General features: G+C 36.0%; 1 protein-coding gene across 8 annotated transcripts in view; it reads left to right on the top strand.

Annotated features, from left to right (window-relative positions):
• CBLB (Cbl proto-oncogene B) overlaps positions 1 to 19,768 on the top strand; it is a 259,796-nt gene that overhangs the window by 219,176 nt on the left and 20,852 nt on the right. For 6 of the 8 annotated variants that reach the window (XR_012506666.1, XM_074362754.1, XM_074362775.1 and 3 more), the window contains 4 exons: positions 3,175 to 3,269; positions 15,223 to 15,369; positions 18,493 to 18,590; positions 18,706 to 18,837. Coding sequence is in view for 7 of the 8 variants with exons in the window: in XM_074362754.1 (XP_074218855.1) it covers positions 3,175 to 3,269; positions 15,223 to 15,369; positions 18,493 to 18,590; positions 18,706 to 18,837 (472 nt within the window). In the remaining variant the exon portion in view is untranslated. The remainder of the gene's footprint in view (positions 1 to 3,174; positions 3,270 to 15,222; positions 15,370 to 18,492; positions 18,591 to 18,705; positions 18,838 to 19,768) is intronic. The other 2 variants (XM_074362784.1, XM_074362767.1) reach the window with 1 other exon arrangement.

Genomic DNA, 19,768 nt, shown 5'->3' with positions numbered 1-19,768 from the left:
TTAAACTTATCTGTGAATTCCAGGGGCTCTCTTTCAGAAAATAAGCCCTCTGTGTACACTGGTTTCATTTCGAATCTAATGTTGTCGAAGGATAAATTAACAGCGATATTTTTAGTATGGTGCACGTGTGGCTTCACACGTGCGGGATGAGGAAAAGGGGTTGTGTTCGGGATTTTGTACATGAAAAAGGTTTTTCTTGATTGTGCTAAGATTATCACAATAGTATTTGTTTTCCCTGCATCTCAAGGGTCCCAAAATGCTTTAACCTTAATTTCTAGACACCATTGAATCACAAGAAAACATTTCCAACTTAAAATTTGGATAAAATGCTATCTTGAGGCATGTAGAAAAATACTAATCTTGGACAACCTAGAGTTTATAATACATTATATGGTATCTCAGATTATACTTCCACAAGTCTAAATTTCCCTTAATGTATTTTTATTACTTCAACCTCTTTCAGTTAAATGAGTATTGAGGATGTTCAAGGTACTGTGGTGAATACAAAATGAGTAAAGCACAGTCTAGCGAGGGTAAGACACATATACGATTAACTAAGAGACAAGGCATAGGAGAAGCATCTGGAAGATATAATGTGGGATCCCCATGGGGGAAAAAACATTCTACTTGAGATGCAGGGTAAAAGAAGGAATAAAGAAAGCTTTTTGCAGGAGGGTCACTGGCTATAAACATTAAAAGGTTGGCAGGTGTTGTTTTGTAGATATGACCAGAAGGAAGAGCAGGGAGGTGGGAAGATACGGATGGGGCAGGGAGCCGGCTGAGGACAGACTGTGGGGCACACAGAGAGAGTAAACTCGGTGGGTGAAACTATGGCAAGGCAAACTGAAAGCAGTTAGGGAATGTGTCACACACTAAGTTATCTCTAGTGTGGTAGACAGATGAGAGCTTTTAAAGCTTTTTGGCAGCAGAGTGGTAGGACCAGAATATTCAAGTTGATAGTATTCCCTGTGGAACTGTGGTAAATTTGGGACAGCGAGCTAGGAAGGCAGAAGAAAAAATGTTGCTTTTGTTGAGAGTTCAGTGTACACTGCTTCAGTTGCTACTGTCAGTCTGCACATTTGAGGTTGTTTTTCCCTATTTGCAGACAGGCTTTTCAGATTTCCAGAGAACGTAAAAGATTTATTTTTAGCTCAGAAAGTTGTGACTTAGTGCGTGCCCTCAGGTAATGGCAGGTGAAATGATTTTAGGTTTAATGAAATGGGTGCAGGTGGGAACTTGGAGTTCAGAACGAAATAATATTAAATCTTGTCGTCCAGTCACTTTGGATGAGCAGAAATATGAACATCACTTTAGTACCAGCATATTTAGGTCCTCTACTGTTTGCACACATGTATAATGTAAGCCAGTCAGCAGTCAATATTCATTCAAGCCCTACTTTGTGTAAAGCATTGAAGGAATGTCCTATAAAATGAAGAAATCAGAGTCTATCCTGAAGGAGACTCATGTAGAACTAATACAACAGAAACTACTATCCCTGTATCTCCCTTTTACTTTATGACTGCTGACATTTTATTAGGTATCAAAGTATATTAGATACGTGCTCATAATAAAATAAATAATTGTATATAATACCCATGTTACATTTTCCAAAATGAATTTTAAATGTATTTGTGTCAGAAACATCAAGGAGATTTGATTACAGAAATGTTACTTTGTATCCATTTCAGCACCATGCACAGGACTCCAAATAAGGACGACTTTTTATGCCCCATTATCACAATGAGCATTTGTGGTTTGATACATGTATTTGTTGGTTGAAAGGGAATTTTTTATGTTAAAGGTTTTCTTGAGCTTTACAGTAATTAATATCTACATAGAAATTTCTTCTCTCCAACAAAGTTCAAAAAACTCTGTCTTGTTCTCTTATTTGGTCCTTAGTCAGAAACCTAAGATAAAATTAAGAATATCTTTTTGTCATAGTGTGTCTGTAGTGTATTGAATCTAATGAGGGGAGACAAAAAAAGAACTCAGAGCTATAGCATAGGACTGATCTTTCGAGTGAAACTAATGCTATAAAATTTATATTGTGTAGCTTTGAAATACAAATATTGACATATTTCAAATGTATTTTTTAAACATGTTTCTTTTCTTATTTTAAGTTGATAGAGAAGGATACAGCTTTTTCACTGTGCATTCTAAAGCTTCAATACCGTTTTAGAACTATGATGGGCAGTGGCAGGGAAGAAATTGGCAGGTCATTGATTGGGTTATGTAGGACTATTAAAGTTATATTTCATCCTTTTTGCCCCAAATTGGCCCCCAACTTTTAAATATGAACTAATAAGAGTTTGGAAAAGAACTTAATGATAAAACTCTAATGATTACTTAAAGGTCTTTAAATATGTTTAATTTTTTCTTGTAAATATGTCTTGGCAAAGTTACTCTCTTTTTTTCCTTTTAAACTGCTTTAATTTAAGTCATTGGATTGGTAAAGAGCAGTTGTTCAGACGGTTACAGTTCCTGTAATGTAACTGAGCAACCTGAATCAAAATTTCCGAATTCTGAGTAATCAGACACTGGCTCTCTGTGGTGCCTTAGAGGCAAGGTAACAGTTTTGATTTGTGTTGTTCCCACACTAAAAATTGTATTTAAAATGGCCTGCATTTAGAAAGCCGGACCAGGTCTCTAGTTACCAGTAGTGCTGAAGCTTCATCCTTGAAAGAACCAAAGGCATTTCTGATTGTACTCATGTTCGGTTTTGTTGAGAAGTTTACAAATGTTCTCTTTAATCTCAGCGAGACACAATTCAGAACAGTTTCATTTGGGAGGGATTGAAATAAGAATCGCACCGGTGCTGGTTTTTCTTTACTGAATCCTTACAGAGATGCTAATTTTTCAATAAAAACTGATCATGTTTGGAGACTTCTGCTATTCATTTATTTAGCTGTCTCCATCTGATTTATAGAAATTACAGCATTTCCTATCAGTATGTTTAAGAACCATGTTGCATTTTTTTCACGTAACTTGGTACTACTTTGGGTGGTGGTGAATAATCACTAGGGTGCTCCTAACTCCTAAGTAAATGCTGTATTTCACTTGTTTAAATAAACAACTTATATGTTCTTTTCACAATTATAGGTTGTCTAAGAGCTGCTGTTGTTTTAAGGTCCCCCAAGAATTAAATTCTAAACTAACCCTTTGATTTCCTTTCAGGTCTTTTCCAATGGTCACCTGGGGAGTGAAGAGTATGACGTTCCTCCCCGGCTTTCTCCTCCCCCTCCAGCTGCCACCCTTCTTCCCAGCATCAAGTGAGTTGTATTGAATTTGGAGATTATTTGTCCGTGCGTAGAGATGTTGTAAGTAGTGGTTTTGAGTGTCTCAGGACGGAAAGTACGGGGTGACTAGCAATGCATCGGTGGGAATGATCCAGCTGGATTTAGAAAGTAAAGCACCAGAAATCAAGATCCTTTCTGATTCTTTGCTGCTAACTACAGCATTGAAGAGACTTCCCAACATGCTAAGATCGCTTTCTCTCTGTTGCTTTACATGCTAAGTCCTCCCAGCATCCAAGACGAAGCTCGAGTAGCGCCGTGAGCTCTCCGTCCAATTCACCTCTCTTCCTCAGAGGTGTCATGTCTGTCCCAAATACCCAGTTTGACATCATAAAATCATCTGTGGCTCTTCCAGTCTTCTCATCTCTCAAATCCATTCAGCCACTAAAATCCTGTTGACTTTTAAAGTTTTTTTACATCCAGCTAATCTCCCCTATTGCCCTGGTTTTGCCTCATAACTGGACAACTGAAAGAGGTTTGTACCTGATCATATGATATGATCTCAGAACTAATATCGATGGCTTATAAAGCTAGAAAAACGAGTTAACCGAGGTGTCTCACTTGAAAGTGGGGCACAAGAGGCACGTCAGGCCAGTGCTGTTACCTGCCCACATCAAACCAGGGTGAAGCCGAGTCTCCTGATTCCCATTTTCCTCTTTATATTAAATCAAGCTGCCTGTCTTTCCTCCAGTATAGTTAGTTCACACACCTGATGTAATTTAAATTCTGCTTTCTGACCACTTTCCTACTCAAAACCCAGCATTGTTCTTTCCTGCCTTCTAATTTAATTCTGTGCTCTCCTGCTATCAGTAAGATCCACAGAATTTTACCCAACTAAAACATCGTTCAGTGATTCCTAATGCTTTCCCTCCAGTCCTGTCTTGATTTTTTCCCCCTCTGGTTTTGTGAGTCTTTCATGCTGTTGCCTCCTGTGCACCACTTTTCAGAATCTTTATTCTAAAGATCCATGTCTCAGGCTCTGTTTCTTTATAAAATCTTCTGTGACTTCAGTCATAATGGTTCTCCTTCCTCCTCCTAGAGTTTATTTTGTACACATTTAATTATGCACTTTGTGCTACTGTTCTCTAATATAAAAGTGCCTCTCCACATTAAAAAGATAAGATTTGCAGGGTAAAACCCTTTTCTTATCAACTCTGATTCTCCCTTAACACCTTACTTTGTTAGCTGTTTAGTGAGTATACTGAGAACACCTGGTTGCTTGGTTGGTTGACTTTATTATCTGCTAAGATCCCCTTTTCTAGTTGAAAGTCTTAGAGCACCTTCACTCCTTCCTCTGCTGATCACTGAACGCAAGAGAATGAGAAGCTGAATACCAGCTTCCAAGAAATTGACAGTCTGCTTTAAAATAGTTAGCATACATGAAATTATAAGAGAACGTTATACAGTAAGTTGTATGAATCTGACTTGTTAGTTTTTATATAAGCTTGGAGGAATGGCTGTTAAAGACTTGGTAAGTCAAGGATGTTTTATAGAGAGGATGGAAATTTCCTGAGTCATGGAGGATGGGCACAATTGGGGAAAGGTGTGCATGAGAAAAAGCAAGAGTGTGAAATTGGACATCATTTAGGGAACAGTGGGAAACTAACCTAATGGGACGGTTCTCCAGTGGCCACTTTTCTTGGTGCTGCTGGATATGTAGCAGACATAGAAGTTAGAGGCAAATGCACATACTCTGTGTAGTAGGATCTACATCAGTGATAACATGATGCTGTAGCCTCGCATGAACTCTGGATATATGTGTATATAATTAAAACATCTAAGCTGCTGATTCAGAGAACATCAGAAAATGAAGTAAATGAAATCTTGCTAATTAGAGATAAAAATTTTACATTCTGTTTATTAAATTCATATTGGCAAGTGGGATAAGAAGCAGGGGTTACAGTTCGCTTCATTCATAGTTAATACTAAGTGCTTAATTCTGTAAATAAAGAACAACAAATGCATAGAAAGATGCATTTTATTGATATTTTTCTAATACTTAAGCTTATATATGCATGTGGATATACTTTCTCCTAATTTACTCTTGATTTTTTGCCTCAGAAACAATGCAGTTGCTTTGCTTAACCAGAGAAATACTTTAACAGTGAATTGGTAACAGCAAATTAGTTTTCTGTTTTGTACTGCACATTAATAGTTAACAATAGAAGTGTTGGCTTTTAACGGCTTATTTTTTTGGTTTTTGGTTTTTTTATTGACATATAGTCAGTTACAGTGTGTCCGTTTCTGGTGTGCAGCACAGTGTCCCAGTCACGTATATACATACACACACAGATATATTTGTTTTCATATTTTTTCATTAAAGCTTATTATAAGATACTGAATATAGTTCCCTGTGCTATACAGAAGAAATTTATTTCTTATCTATTTTTATATATTAATGGCATGTTTATCTCTCCATTTTATTTTTTATTTTGCCATATAGGTAGCAGTTGTTTAGAAAATATGGCAAATATATAAAAAGGAAAAAATTAAATACAAGCATATACATACTGCAACTATCAGTGCCCAGAGTTTTAACATTTTGACATTTTTTCACTTTAGATTTGTTATGTGATTTAGATTACATTGTAGAGATAATTTCATGCCTTCCTTTGTTGCTTAATATTTTAATAAGCATTTTTCTTAATCATTTATGCTGCACTGTATTTATTATGAAACCAGCATGTAATTGTGAACATTAAAATAAAATCACATTTGGTCCCAGACGTTACTCCAGCATTAAGTATTTGTCTGTCTTTGAAAAAGGTAACTGCCTTAGGTTTCACTTTTTCCGTCTGTTTATCTTAAATGATCTCTAAAATCCTTTCGAGCTTCAACTTTTTAGGTTCCATATATGTTATTTTAAGGGGCTGTCATCCTTAGTGTTAATTATATATGAAGTACTTGGAAACGTGAATGTTCATTTATAGTTGGTTGCATACCATTTCTGAAGCCAGTGTAAGTTGGATTCCTGCTCTGAGTTTGCTTTGATTTTGATGTCTTGTCTACCTCAGCTTCATTAGAGTGTTTAACCAGAGTACAGTGAGTAAAGACACTGAGCTCTGTAGGGGCACAGAATAGTCTTAGCAAAATGTCACTCAGTGAAATAGGGATATTGGTTGCTCAGGTACCTGTTTCCATGTTAGGGTCTGTCTTAGTGCATGTTTCAAAATTAGGCCAAAGCCAGAAAAACAAACCAAAACACACAAAACAAAACAAATTGCCACCCAACATAGACCCTGACAGTTCTCACAAATGTTGAAAATCCCAATGTTGAATTCAGTAATGTCAAAGCTAACATTTACCTTTAAATCTATACTGTGTTATTATAAATATTCATTGAAGTGTATTGGTAAATTATTTGATTACTCTGATTCCCATTATACTGATAGAAGAGGTGACTCTGATAGTGTTTACTTTCTTGTAAAATAGTGTGTTTGCAATTATGTGACTTTTATTGTGTAATTTACCTGGAGACCTAGAAAAATATTGAATTTATTTTTTTTAGATATTCTGTAGTAAAAGTAAGCTGAAATTGTACTAGTATGTATGGATTTACTTATTTTTCTTAAATAGTTTACTTATTTTTCTTAAAAACTTGGCCTTAACCAAGTTGATTGACATTCAGCTATAAATTTTTAAATAACAGCTTGAAACATGGGTGATTGTAATTTTTTAGGGGAAGAATGAAAAAAATTATGTGGATTATTTTTACATGTAGTGTCAATTTTTACTAAATTATATTTATCTTGAAATAATTTGATCTTTTGAAACTAAACAAAATGAAACCTGAAACAGTTAAAAATATTTATTTTACTTGACACAAGATATTGGCAAATAAGCAAAGGAATTATCATAATAATGGAATAATTACTTCCAGGTGAGATAATGTTCTGGAATGCTGAAGAATGCCAATTTTGTTTTAGACAAATATTTTTCTTGTGCCTTGTCTTTTAGAAATGGACCTTTTGACATGTTAATCTTAAGCTTTCAAATACACGTGAATCACTATTCATATTTTTGTAGAAAGGGTTTTTTGTGGTTGGAGGTGGTGGCGTTGATCTTTGTATTTTTTCTAAACCGATAGATAGGGTGCTAATATTTTAAGCTCAATGCGTAGAGAATCCAGATTTTGCCTATCATACTTTCATTCAGCCGTGTGTACTGGAGATTCAGAGTGAACAAGATAAAATCCTATCCTCTTTGGGATTCGTGCTCTAGTTAGGGCAAGCCAAAAGGGAACAAGTAACTCAAGTATACTGTCAGGTAGTGGTAATGCCAGGAGGAAAAATAAAGCAGGGAAAGGGGTAGTGATAGGCAGGTTTACACTTTAGGTAAGGTCATCAGGAAAGGTCATTGAACAGAAACCCAAAAGAAGCAGGAGAGCAAGCCATGAGGTGGTCTGAGCAAAAAACAAAAAAAAGAGAACTGGAGTGCAAAACAGTGAGGCAGGTGGATCCTTTCGGCATATCTGAAGTACCTGAAGAACAACAAGAAGGGCAGGGGGGCTGGAGCTGAATAAGATCTTGCAGGAGCTAAATCGTGTACTGCCTTTAGAGCACGGTAAGGACTCCGGTTAGTTTTAGGAACTGTCGGAAGGTTTTGATCAATGTTACATGATGCTGGTTTGTGTTTTTAAAGAGTTTCACTGGCTGCTATGTGAAGAATTGTCTTTAGGACAGCAGAAGTGGGAGCAGGGAAGTCAATGGAGAGTGCAGTCATCTGATGTGGTGGACCAGTCAGGTACAGTCAGGGCTTTGACTGGAATGATAGCGATGGAGTTACATGGTCAGCTTCGGGTTGTATCTTGACCCAACAGTACAGTACCTGTTAATAAACTGGATGTCTGTGAGGTGATATGTCAGGGATGACTCTTGTATGGGTTTTTGGCTAAAGAAACTGGATGAATGCGTTGGTGCCATTTACCAAAGATAGGGAGAAGATAGAAGGAGCAGGTATGGGAAGGCAGCAGAGGTGGTAAAATTTATGGATCTTTTGAGTTTCAGATGCCTGTTAAGCACACACATCCAAAGTGACGTCAAGGGACAGTTGGATGTACCATCTAAGCTTTAAACTTTACATTGTATCCGAGTACCTATTTCCGTAGGTTCTATCTAAAGTTGATAAATTCATTTCCACATGCCCACTGCCCAAATTTGGTAGATTAATTACACTCTTAGGCATATGAATATAATCCTGTAATATTTTTTAAACAATATAGAAATAGATATTAAAATAACACCGTTAAAACGGTATCATTTACCCCTGTAATGTTGATATTGTAGAAAGCATATTTAGAACATTTCTGTGTAGTAAAATCTTAGTATACATTGTCTATCTTTTATGACCATAATCTCCCTTTATATACCAAATTGCTGGGGAAAACAGACTAGAAATGAGGATTTGTGAATGTAGCCTCAACCACTACCACCTTCCAGTGAGCTACCCAGGAGGTCCACCCCCCCAGACAGCACAGACAGCACCGGCGTCCGGGCCTGCAGGTGTGCACCTGAGGGTGGCTGTCTTAAAACCACGGCTGAGATGGTCTGTAGAGAAGTGCAAAATGATAAAACTGGGCTGATTTGACCGAAGTGCTGGTTCAGATTCATCGGAGAGGGGAAGTATTTGTTTTGTTTTTGACTGAGGAGTGAAAGACAGAGAAAGAAGAGGAAAAAAAGTACTAAGCCACAGGAGTTATTAAAACAAACATCACATTTTAATTCTTAAAAACTGAAGGGAAATAAACTTGATGGAAAATTTTCATCTTTGATACAGTACCTACCGGGCTCTGTTATTTACGCTTAATGGCAGAAGAGCAGGAAAACATTCTCTGTTATTGTTCACCTAAGAATTTGTGTAGACAATGTGCACTTCAGTTTTACACCAACCCTGTTTATGTTCAATGATAAGAAATTAATATTGATTTAAAGATAAGAAAATATGGTAGAAAACTTTTAAGTGGCAGATGAAGCTATAATTAAGAGCACTCTTAACCCTAGTGAATGAACAGGGATGTTCTTTTATCAACTTTTGAACCAGCTTTCCTTCTAGTACCTTAAAGTCTTTTAAAGACTTGCAAAGATGATGCACTATTTTTGTTTGTTTGACCTTGGGGAGATGCACCATTATTGAAGACGGCAGTCCTTTGTAAGGAACGATTGACATGACAGATGCAGGATGCTGTGGGATGGGTCCTTCTTTTCAATTTGTTCATTATGACTGCTGGGGCACTCTTCTCTCATTGATGTATCATGTAGAAATGCTTGTGCATTCAGTCTTGACCTACTGAAATGACTCAGTCTTTGAAACTCAGACTTTATTTTTTCTGCATATTCTTATTGATTTATAAATTAAGTTTTGTTCACATCTCCTGCAGAGCAGCTTGGCCATCCTAGCGTAGGTTTTCTGATGTGTTGTAGTGAGTCCCTAGAACCTACTTACTGACACACTGGTGAAAAGAATTGAGGGCTGCAAGTATTTATTTCATTTTAAACTAGCCTCAGCAGAAGGAGCAATAGTGTGTGGAGAGGGTACAGAGTAAATATCATGGGCACTGTTTTTCTCCTTTTCACTTTAGTGTTGTAATTTCTAAATTCAGAGAGAATTCTAATCCCCCTCTCTTCCTCTGTGGGAAAGTGACCTTTGGAGGAGGGCTGTAATCGGGGTGAGGGGATGCCACAAATGCCACTGATCTTTCATTTTCTCTGACTAAAAGCTAAGATGAAAACCGATATTAACATTAATCCCAGTAGTCTGACAAATCTGTTACTTGTAATTTACCATAAAACTGATTTAGGATCACAAATAATTAGGTAGCCTTAAACAGAAATATGAGCCACTGGATTCTATTTAAATATGCGATCTAAGTTCTGTTACTGATACTGTCTCTCTTTTGTCCCATGGAGACATGATCTACTGTATAGTCTCCATTTTTCCATGAACAGGTTGAGCCATTCATGGAAAATGTGTAGAGTTAAAATGAGATTTTACTTTCACATTAAGTGAGGGCATCTTGGCATATTCCACCAGGTCCAAGCATTTCTTGTGTTTCTGTTGTCATTTCTTTGTAGGCTCAAATGGAATTAGATAAATAATTTGAAAGCCACTAGGGATATTAAGCGTACATGCTTATCTGGAATATCTTAAATGAATTAAAATGAATTTTTAACCTTAAAGTGAAATTTTCCAGTTGTTAAAGCATAATTTATGTACACTAAAATTCACCCCATACAGTTTTGTGAGTTTTGGCAAATGCATATTCATGTAATCACCATCACAATCAAGATACAGAACAGTTCCATCACTCTGAAAGAATCCCTGTGCCTTCTGTCAGTTTCTCCCTTTACCCTAAACCCATGGAAATTAGCAATCTGATTTATGTCCATATAGTTTTGCTTTTCCCAGGACATATAAATAGAATCATACAGTAATTTTTGAGTTTAAATTTTGATGTTGGCTTCTTTCTGCTTAGCACAATGTGTTTGATATTCACCAACATTGTGAAGTGTATCAATAGTTTGTACCTTTTTCATTGCTCAGAGTAAGTATTCCATTGTAAAAACAAACTATGGTTTGTTTATCCTTCCACTGAGGGACATTTGGGTTGTATACAGTTATTGGTGATTGTAAATATTGCCACTTTAAATATCATCATGAAGTTTTTAATGTTCAACATGTATTGGAAAGTTAGATTCTCAAAAAATGTAAGTTTCCTGAACATCTATCTTGAAGCTGCCCCCTAAAAGTGTTAGAAATGAATATGGGTCCCAAATAAGTTAACTTAAAAATTAACTTAAAATTTCCTTCTGCAACTTAAAAACAAGTCAGTGAAAATGCTTATAACTATAGCTTATATTAAAGCTTGTACTCAACCTAATAATATACCACACTGATTCTTCTTGATGTTATGAAAGATTCCTCAGAATTAGTACATGTATTTATAAAACTGACTCAGAGATACTGGGGAAGTGACTTACACGTGGCACATGCTCAGTCATCATTTCAGATACACTCAGATTTGGTGTTACCACTTCTCTGGCCTGTGATTCTTCTGCATTAGTTCTTTTCCCCGTTAAGATTGGGATAGCTAATACAAGAAATGCAGACTAATGTATATGGCAGGTGCTGAAGATTAGATTTTGATAAGAGATATTTTTAAAAATTACCTTCAGAGATTATTAAATAAAGATCGTTACATGTAGAAAAGAAGCAAAATAATATATTTTAAATGTTTTTCTAGATTCTGAAGGTATCCTAAAAATGATTGTTTTCTTTCCCTCAACAGCTTGGTCATGTATCTCCCCAACAGCCTCTCATTCTTTTCGTCTAAAACCTTGAGAGAGCTCTGCGGGGCATGTACCGTGCCAGGCCTTGGCTGACTCAGGGCCTGTCCTTAAGCGTTTTGCGATTAGGACAGAAATAGAGGAGACACAGACGAATTTATAGAAAAAATTATGTCGCTGGAGGTACACTTCCTAAATACACATAATAGGAAAGGTTAAAGTTCAAAGACAGTGACTGTGGGACAGTGTCACAGGAGGTTCATCTGTAGACAGTAAAGATGGATGATTCTACTTTATTTTGTTTCTGGAAAAGTTGATGAACTAATCAAAGTATCAGGAATTGCTCAAATGAAGGAAAGAAAAGTACTTGGGAAGGGTGATGTCTGGGGTATAAGTTGTATCAGGTAAAGCTAATGGGACATGCAGAAAGTCAGCCCTCTGATTCTATATGCCTCTCAAACCAAGAATGCACAAGGCTGCAGAGGAGTGCGTCCACGAGCCGTGAGTTCGAAGATGCAAACATCACTAGTTGAGAGCAGCATTAGAAAGTACATTCTTGGTTTGTTTCAAGTGTGCACAGCAGAAAGTGGGTGTGTTTCTCACCAAAGGTTTAACTGGCACACAGTGAATTTAACAAGAAGTGCGGATGGTGGGGAGGATGGCTGTTTATCTTTAAGAGTGTGTGTCCTTGTGCGTTACCAGCTCGTGAACTCAGGAATGACAGCCGCAGTGCGGAACTCTGTGCATGTACGAGGGAAATACAGAGGGAATGAAGTAATGGGGGTAAATGGGAGGATGGTTTACTTGGCGGCTTTAACTTGGAACCAGCCAAATAAAATTGCTCTATTTTATTCCTCTGGTATCCTAAAAATTTCCCATGAGCTAAATCAATGACTGAACATTTTCCCATGTACCATAAGTTACATATTTTCTCTACTATCAAAAGTAAACATCCCTGATAGCTAATGAAAATTCTTAAATGAATTCCTTTTACCGCTTTTCTAGTTGCAGGTAAAGTGGAACCTACTATTTGAATGAGTTTGTGAAAAGAAAAAATCCCATATATAATTACAAATGGTGTAATTATTTACCTTAATTGAGATTTCTTTTGGTATTTTATATACAACTTCTTTAATTGTGCCTTCCTCATCTTTTTTTTTATTAAGACTATTTTTTAGAGCTGTTTTAGATTCACAGCAAAATTGAGAAAATATGGTATTTCCCATATAACTGCACCCCCACACCTGCCCAGCCTTCCTGATCATCTGCACACTCCCCCATAGTGGTACATTTGTTAAACATGATGAACCTACATTTGCACATAATCACCCAGAGTCTATGTTTACATTCCTATTTTTTAATGACAGACACTGCTCTTATTTCCCCCTTCAGGACTAAGTAAGATAATTTTGTATAAAAATTTACGTACTACTGAATAAAATGCACTGGAATGATGTTCTTATAAATTTGCTTTATTTTTATCTAACTAGAATATTATACTGATATTAAAAGTTTGCATTAAAAATATAGTAAGAAAAATTAAATCTGACTCTTTAGAACTTTATTAAAATGGTGATAAATGGGATATTGAAGCATTTTTTTCCAGACTTAGATATACAACAAATGCCACTCGAAGAGTTTTCACTTCTAGATACAATTCACTAAAATCCATTTAAGCTAATTATCTGTGACTAGTAAATTTTAGCAGTAAGCCCTTATAATTCCATGAACTTTTAGGTGGGCTTTGCTTTTCATTTCCTTCAGGAATACTCTGTTGATTTGCAGCAGAGCTAAAGAGTAGGGGGAATTACCCTGATTAAATATTTATCATTGGAGAAAAAATATAGGATCAGCCAGGACAGATGTGATTTCAGTTGTCTGTTCTTATGTCGCAGTGCCATGCTTCTTTGGAATTAAGCTGCACCAGGCAGATAGGACATTCCTGACATTGATGTGGTTGTTGAATATTTGGTCAATAAGTCTTTTTCGTTTGTACAGCCAATGCTTGAATTGTATAGAAAAAAAATTCATTATGCGTGGAAGTATATTAGGACATAAAAAGGGTATGTGTTTTTCTCATGAATTTTATTTGGTAATAGAACCCATTCTGGTCCTTGAGTTAGCTCAGTTTACATCCATGTTTATAAGAATTTGTGAAAAGTTAGTGTGTGAAACTCCTGCTCTAATTCCCATCAAGTCACCATTTTGCAGTCCACACTCACTGGTCCTCGTTTGGAATGTACGTCTCCTGAGGTTACATACACCACAGTAGGTGTAACCTTTAGGTTATTAATAAGGCTATTAGCATGTGCTCTGGGCAGTGACAGTGGACTTCCTGTCACTGTATCACTGTGCTCTCATCTCACCATAAACTGTCACCTGAATTCCAAAGGTCACTCAAACAAGAATTCAAAAATCAATCTTGAGAAGATCTTCAAAGGCAGGTTAAAATATACTTTTGAAAAATCTTAGAGATTTCTCTTTCATCTCTGAACTTCCTGGACACTCAGATATACAGCTGAAATTTGAAAACCTTTCGGTTTTTCAAAATGTCTCTTGTAATGGGCAGACAAAATCCCTTAAAATTGTTTTCATTCTAACTAGTAAAGAAATCAAAATGAGAAAGTTATTTTGGGCTTGATGGCTCATATACCAAAGGCCTCTTGCTCCCTCTACAGAAGGTGCTTCAAAATTGCAGTCATAAAGATTAAAAAAAAAAAATCAATGAAACAGATTTATCTTGAGATTCATTCATGACGGTTCACAAACAGCTTTGGATCCACATGTACCTCCAATGTCTTGCAAACTGGTTGATGGTCCTAAAGTTGGTGAGGGTAGGTTTCTGTTTCTATTTTGGTATTTTTCATTGGCATCATCAAGGTAAACTCCTTTAGCAATAACTGTTAAAAAAAAAATGTTGGCTTGTTTATTTATTCACATGGATGAGTAAAATACTTGAATTTTTTTAGATAATTGTTTTATGCATTTTCATTCTTTTTTATTTAGCCAGAGAATTTTAGCCATAAAAATAATGGACTCTACCTTTAAAGACTTAAAAAGCTCTCTTATTATCTACTTCTATTGTTTCATCATTTTAAGTTCTTTTGTTGTTGGAGGAAAATTAACAATCTGCATTGTAACTTCATAGGAGAAAGAATTGTTTTATTTAATTAAACTGCATTTTTTCAACTATAGGTAATATTCACAAGAGACAGAAGGTTTGACATTTCTGTAAAGACTTCATTAATATATGAAACAACCATGCATATATATCTGTCATCTTAATTTACCAATTTAAGTTAAATTAGAACAAAATGCTAATATTTTAATAGCTTTGGTGTAAATAATTTTATGTATTCTCTTGCAACTCCAGGACCTTTTTATTTTATTTGACAGGTTACTAGTTTTGTGCTGTTTTTTCAAATTATAAGAATGAAAACTCTTTGATTCCATTCATAGTCTTAACAAAAGATTGAAAATCCTTTTCATTTGTATTTCAGTATGAGAACAGCCCTTCTGATGTTACCCGGTAATTGAAAAATGAACACAAGTGACAAAGTAGTTCTTTGATTTGAATATGTCACATCGGATGTGCCTATTCTGAATTATTATGCTTAAACTAGACTGGATTTTTTTCCCTCTGGTAGGTGTACTGGTCCATTAGCAAATTCCCTTTCAGAGAAAACAAGAGACCCAGTAGAGGAAGATGACGATGAATACAAGATTCCTTCATCCCATCCCGTTTCCCTGAATTCACAACCATCTCATTGTCATAACGTAAAACCGCCTCCTAGGTAAGAATATGGGCCACTTTTTATCACCTCACATCTGCATAAGCATTTTCATTTGTGGTACTTGTTTTTAAGCAACTGAATCACATCTGTTTAATTAAAAATCCTTGATTTCTTGCTCAAAGCCTCTTCTACCTATAATACTGTTTTCTCCATTACTTTCAGAGAAAACAAAAAGATGCAGATTTCCATTAAGTAGGAAGTCCTTTGACTAAATTAGTTGCCTAGTGAATCTAATGGAATAATTAGATGCCCCTCTCCCCCTCAAAAACAAATTATACTCTAATAAAACTTCACATTAGGTTACATATAGTGGTGATTAATTCATGAATTTTCAGTATCTATTTTCAATGCATTTTATCAGTTCTAAGCACATAATCTCATGAAGAAAAATTGGTGCTTAGAAGCTAAGGTATTATGCTAACCTTCCGTGGAGCTTTTCTTCGTGACGTGAAGATGCTGTGATTTATATTCGTTTTCTTTCTTGATGTGCTGCCTGCTTCCTTTCCGATCTTGAAGAATTTTTTTAGAAAATGACTCCCTTAACTATTTTTTATCAGGTGCTATTTTATTTTTCCTTGGATCAAGCAAGAATGTAAGGAATAGTGTCTTGTTTTTCTTCTTGTCTGTTGTTTATTCTCACTATAATGGAGACATCCTTGGTCTTTGAAGTGGCAGCCCCATTGAGGTATATATGAGTTATTAAAAATGGGTGGTGTGTTTTGAAATATTAGTTTGTCTCTAAGTAGAAGGACAATTCTGCATTTATATAATTGAATCAGTAAATAATAATCTTTTTCTGTTAATTTTTTAATGTAATATGACACACTCAGTAAGTCAAATTTGAGTTTCAAACTTATTTTCTGAGCTCCAGTTTTATTTATATAATTACATCCCCGGACCTATGCTTGGCACATAGAATAGGGCTCAACCACTGCTGAGCCCAGCCTTCTTGCCGTCCGGTATCTCCTTACTGACTGAGGGATAAGAGGGCTGTTGAACCCCTCAGTCATCTGTATCATCTGTACTCACTGTGCCATTTCCTTTTGAGGTCGAGTCAAACAGGAAGCATTTCATGAGTGGAGTGTTCCCTTCTTTTCAGATGAAAAATCTAAAGAATGTTTTAATGTATTTCTTCGAGTATCTGACTGCAGTACTTGGAAAAGAGAAGCAAATCTTCACTTTAACCAGAGATCAGTCTTAGTGAGTTACATGGTTAGAATGAGCAACTCGACAGAATTATTAGCCAGGGTTCTTAACACTTTGCAGTCCAGGGCATCATATTTCAAAGCAAGAACGAAAGCATTTCTTGCTGATTGCTGGTCTTTAAGACATTTGTTGGTAAAACAGTATCATTGAGAAGACAGAAATAACAGAGATTAATTTGCTGTGTCAGAAGAACCAAATGTCTACTACTCTTACTAGAGAAAGAAGTTATCCCTTTGCTTCAAATATAAATTGTTACAACTTTCACTTCCCTTGGCGCTTACGAATGTGTAGTGATTTTTAAAAACTGAAATAAGATGAGCTTTTTTGGTCTCCTTGGGATCTCATTTTTTTTCATTGCTGGAAAAGTGAGGAATATAATTTTAATACTTTAAATTTTAATTGTCATATCATAGTAGATGAGATTTTTGGTGGCAGGCCTCCCAAATCCTGAAAATAAATTTGATTTATAACCACCATTACCATCTTTCTACTGTCACAGAGAAGTAATAAATGTTGATAATCCCTAAACTTAATTGGAGTGAATATTTTATCTAATTTGTTCTTGAAAGCTGATGGATGAAGTGTCCTCTTAGGTCCTCTACAAAGCACTCTTTAAACTTAAATACATCCTTTCCTTCTATTTTTCTCCCCTTTGGAACATCAGGAGAAGTAAATTGTCAATATGTGGAAAAAGTTAAACTGTACATGAATAATTCAGTTCCAGTAAAAATCCATCATTATTATGAAAATTCAATACATGATAACTATTTTTAAATGAACCATCTCTGGCTCCTTAAAAGAGATGTGGCCACCAGAGAGAATGGAAATGAATTTCAGATGAAGCACTCTGCAATAACTATTCAAATATCTACTATCTCCTCTATTATGTATGTACTTTTACTTTGCCCCAAGAATCCAGAGCAAATCAGAGAAAAGTAAAATACAAACTCTGCTTCCTGTAGCTCTTTGTGAGCAGATAGTCCATTGCTACATATTCTGAAGACAAAATACCCCCCATGTCTTCTCCCCCTGCTGCTCCCTTCCTGTGCCCCAGTTTTCTCCATTCTGTTCAAAGTATGATTCTGAAGCATTCATACCAACAGCAAAAATACTTTTTTAGTAAATATTATCCCTTACAGGATCTAGATTAAAATACTTGTTGTGTACCCAAGGCCTTTGCTAAAGTCATTTTTCTATAGTTTGTCAGAAGTGCCAGAGTTTTGTTCACGACTGGTGAAATTACACTCCAGACTTTAGGTCTTTGTGCCTGTCAGAATTTGAATGGAATTACTGAGTGTTTAGTAATTCTCCTTCTTTGATGGATATTTAATTCTCCAGCTTATTAAAAGGAAAGCTTCAATTATAGAAATAAAAATACAATGTTAAATTCCATCAACAAATCACGACGTTATTGGGACTTCGATTTTTTGCCTTATTGCATTTTTTTGTTCAAAAACTTGATAAGGTATTACTGAAGTCTTTGAAAACAATACATTAGTTGCACAGGTGTATTTAGGGTATCAACAATTTTGTGGCCCTTGTGATTCTTCGTTTTTTGTTTTTTTAAGAGGAGATTTATTTAGAGAGATGTACATGGCAGTGGAGGGGAGAGTGGTTGTGGTTAAAGTAAAGGTAGGTGCACACTCCACAGACAGAGTAAGTGGACCTTGTAATTCTTGGTTTCACTTAAAAAAAAAAAAGTATCTTCCATGGGATATTTACTTCTGCTTTCTAAAAGTATTTAAGAAGAGTATCTAGGTAATTTCCTTGTTTGGAGAAAGTGTAAGTAATACTAATTTATTTTCACACTTTATTATATGAGCAGGGTTGCTAGAGCCCATCGTCTCCCCACCCCAGATAACTTTTAAGTAGAAGGTAATTATCCTTACAATTTTTGTCCTTTGGTTTCTGCTTTAGGGCTTGTGACAATGGCCACTGTATATTGAATGGAACACATGGTACATCTTCAGAGGTGAAGAAATCAAACATCCCTGAGCTAGGCATATATTTAAAGGGTAGGTATAAAACATGTTCTCTTTGTATTCTGCATCTTAATGGTCAGAATTTAAAGGCAAAATTCCATGCCATTGTTGTGCTGAAAATACATTAAGATTTTGTGTTATCCTCTAGGAGATGTTTTTGATTCAGCCTCTGATCCAGTGCCATTACCACCTGCCAGGCCTCCAGCTCGGGACAATCCGAAGCATGGTGCTTCACTCAACAGGACGCCCTCTGATTATGATCTTCTCATCCCTCCATTAGGTTGAAACCTTTAAAACAATTTCAAACAAGCCACCCTGCCTCCTCTCTCAGTTAATATCTGAATTATCAGAATTCAGAGCCCAATGTAATGTAGACTCACTAGGTGATAAATTTGTCTGAACAGTGGCTTCCCTGGGTGATGGTGGCTCTCAAGTTCATGTGGCCATTTATTCTGTTTAGATGATTGAAACAGTGGTGTAAATAGCTGGCATCAGTCCAGATTTCAGCAGGTTGTCTCTTCACGTACTAAATGCATTTTGAAAAAAAAACCTATGAAAGCATTGTTCATCCCCCCAGGCTCTTGTGTTCTAATGGATTTGAGGTACTCATCTGAGATTTTCTTTAAGTACAATTCTTAATGAATGTGTACTTACTTTTCCTTTCAGCAGAAAATGACCCAGTTCCACTTAGCTAATTACATTATGGAAAATTATATATTTTATTGTAGAGAGCTGAGAATAAATTCTGCCTTACCATCACTGCAACTAGAACACATCCAAAGAATCTCAATTTCTTTGTTTCAAATTTTACTACAAAGAAGTATATTAATATATGTGTGCGTACACACATGGAGGTACACACAGATGTGTATGTATGTTAAAGCTGGCTGGTCCCGATGTCTGTTTATTTCATTAATTCTAGGTAGAAAGCTTCTCAGCCTGTTTTTAGAGGAAGACAATTACAACCTCCACACAAGTTAAGGCTTCACAATAATGAGTCATCATAACAGAAAACAATGATGAAAGTTCATTTATAAGCTTATCTGAATTGATCATCAGGCTGCTAGAAATGAACCCTTCCATTTTTTTTCCAATAAACACCATCAATTCGCGTTCCTAGTTACACGGCTGAACGTCTTGTACCCAGCTCTGTAGTTCAGCACTGTATTCTTACCTGCCTGGATTAAGAGAGCCTTGAACTTCCTCCTTTA

Source organism: Camelus bactrianus, chromosome 1 (genome assembly GCF_048773025.1).
Source record: "Camelus bactrianus isolate YW-2024 breed Bactrian camel chromosome 1, ASM4877302v1, whole genome shotgun sequence".
In the NCBI taxonomy this organism is placed as follows: Eukaryota; Metazoa; Chordata; class Mammalia; order Artiodactyla; family Camelidae; genus Camelus; species Camelus bactrianus.
Note: the sequence above shows the minus strand (reverse complement) of the source record. Positions and strands in the feature narration are given on the sequence as shown.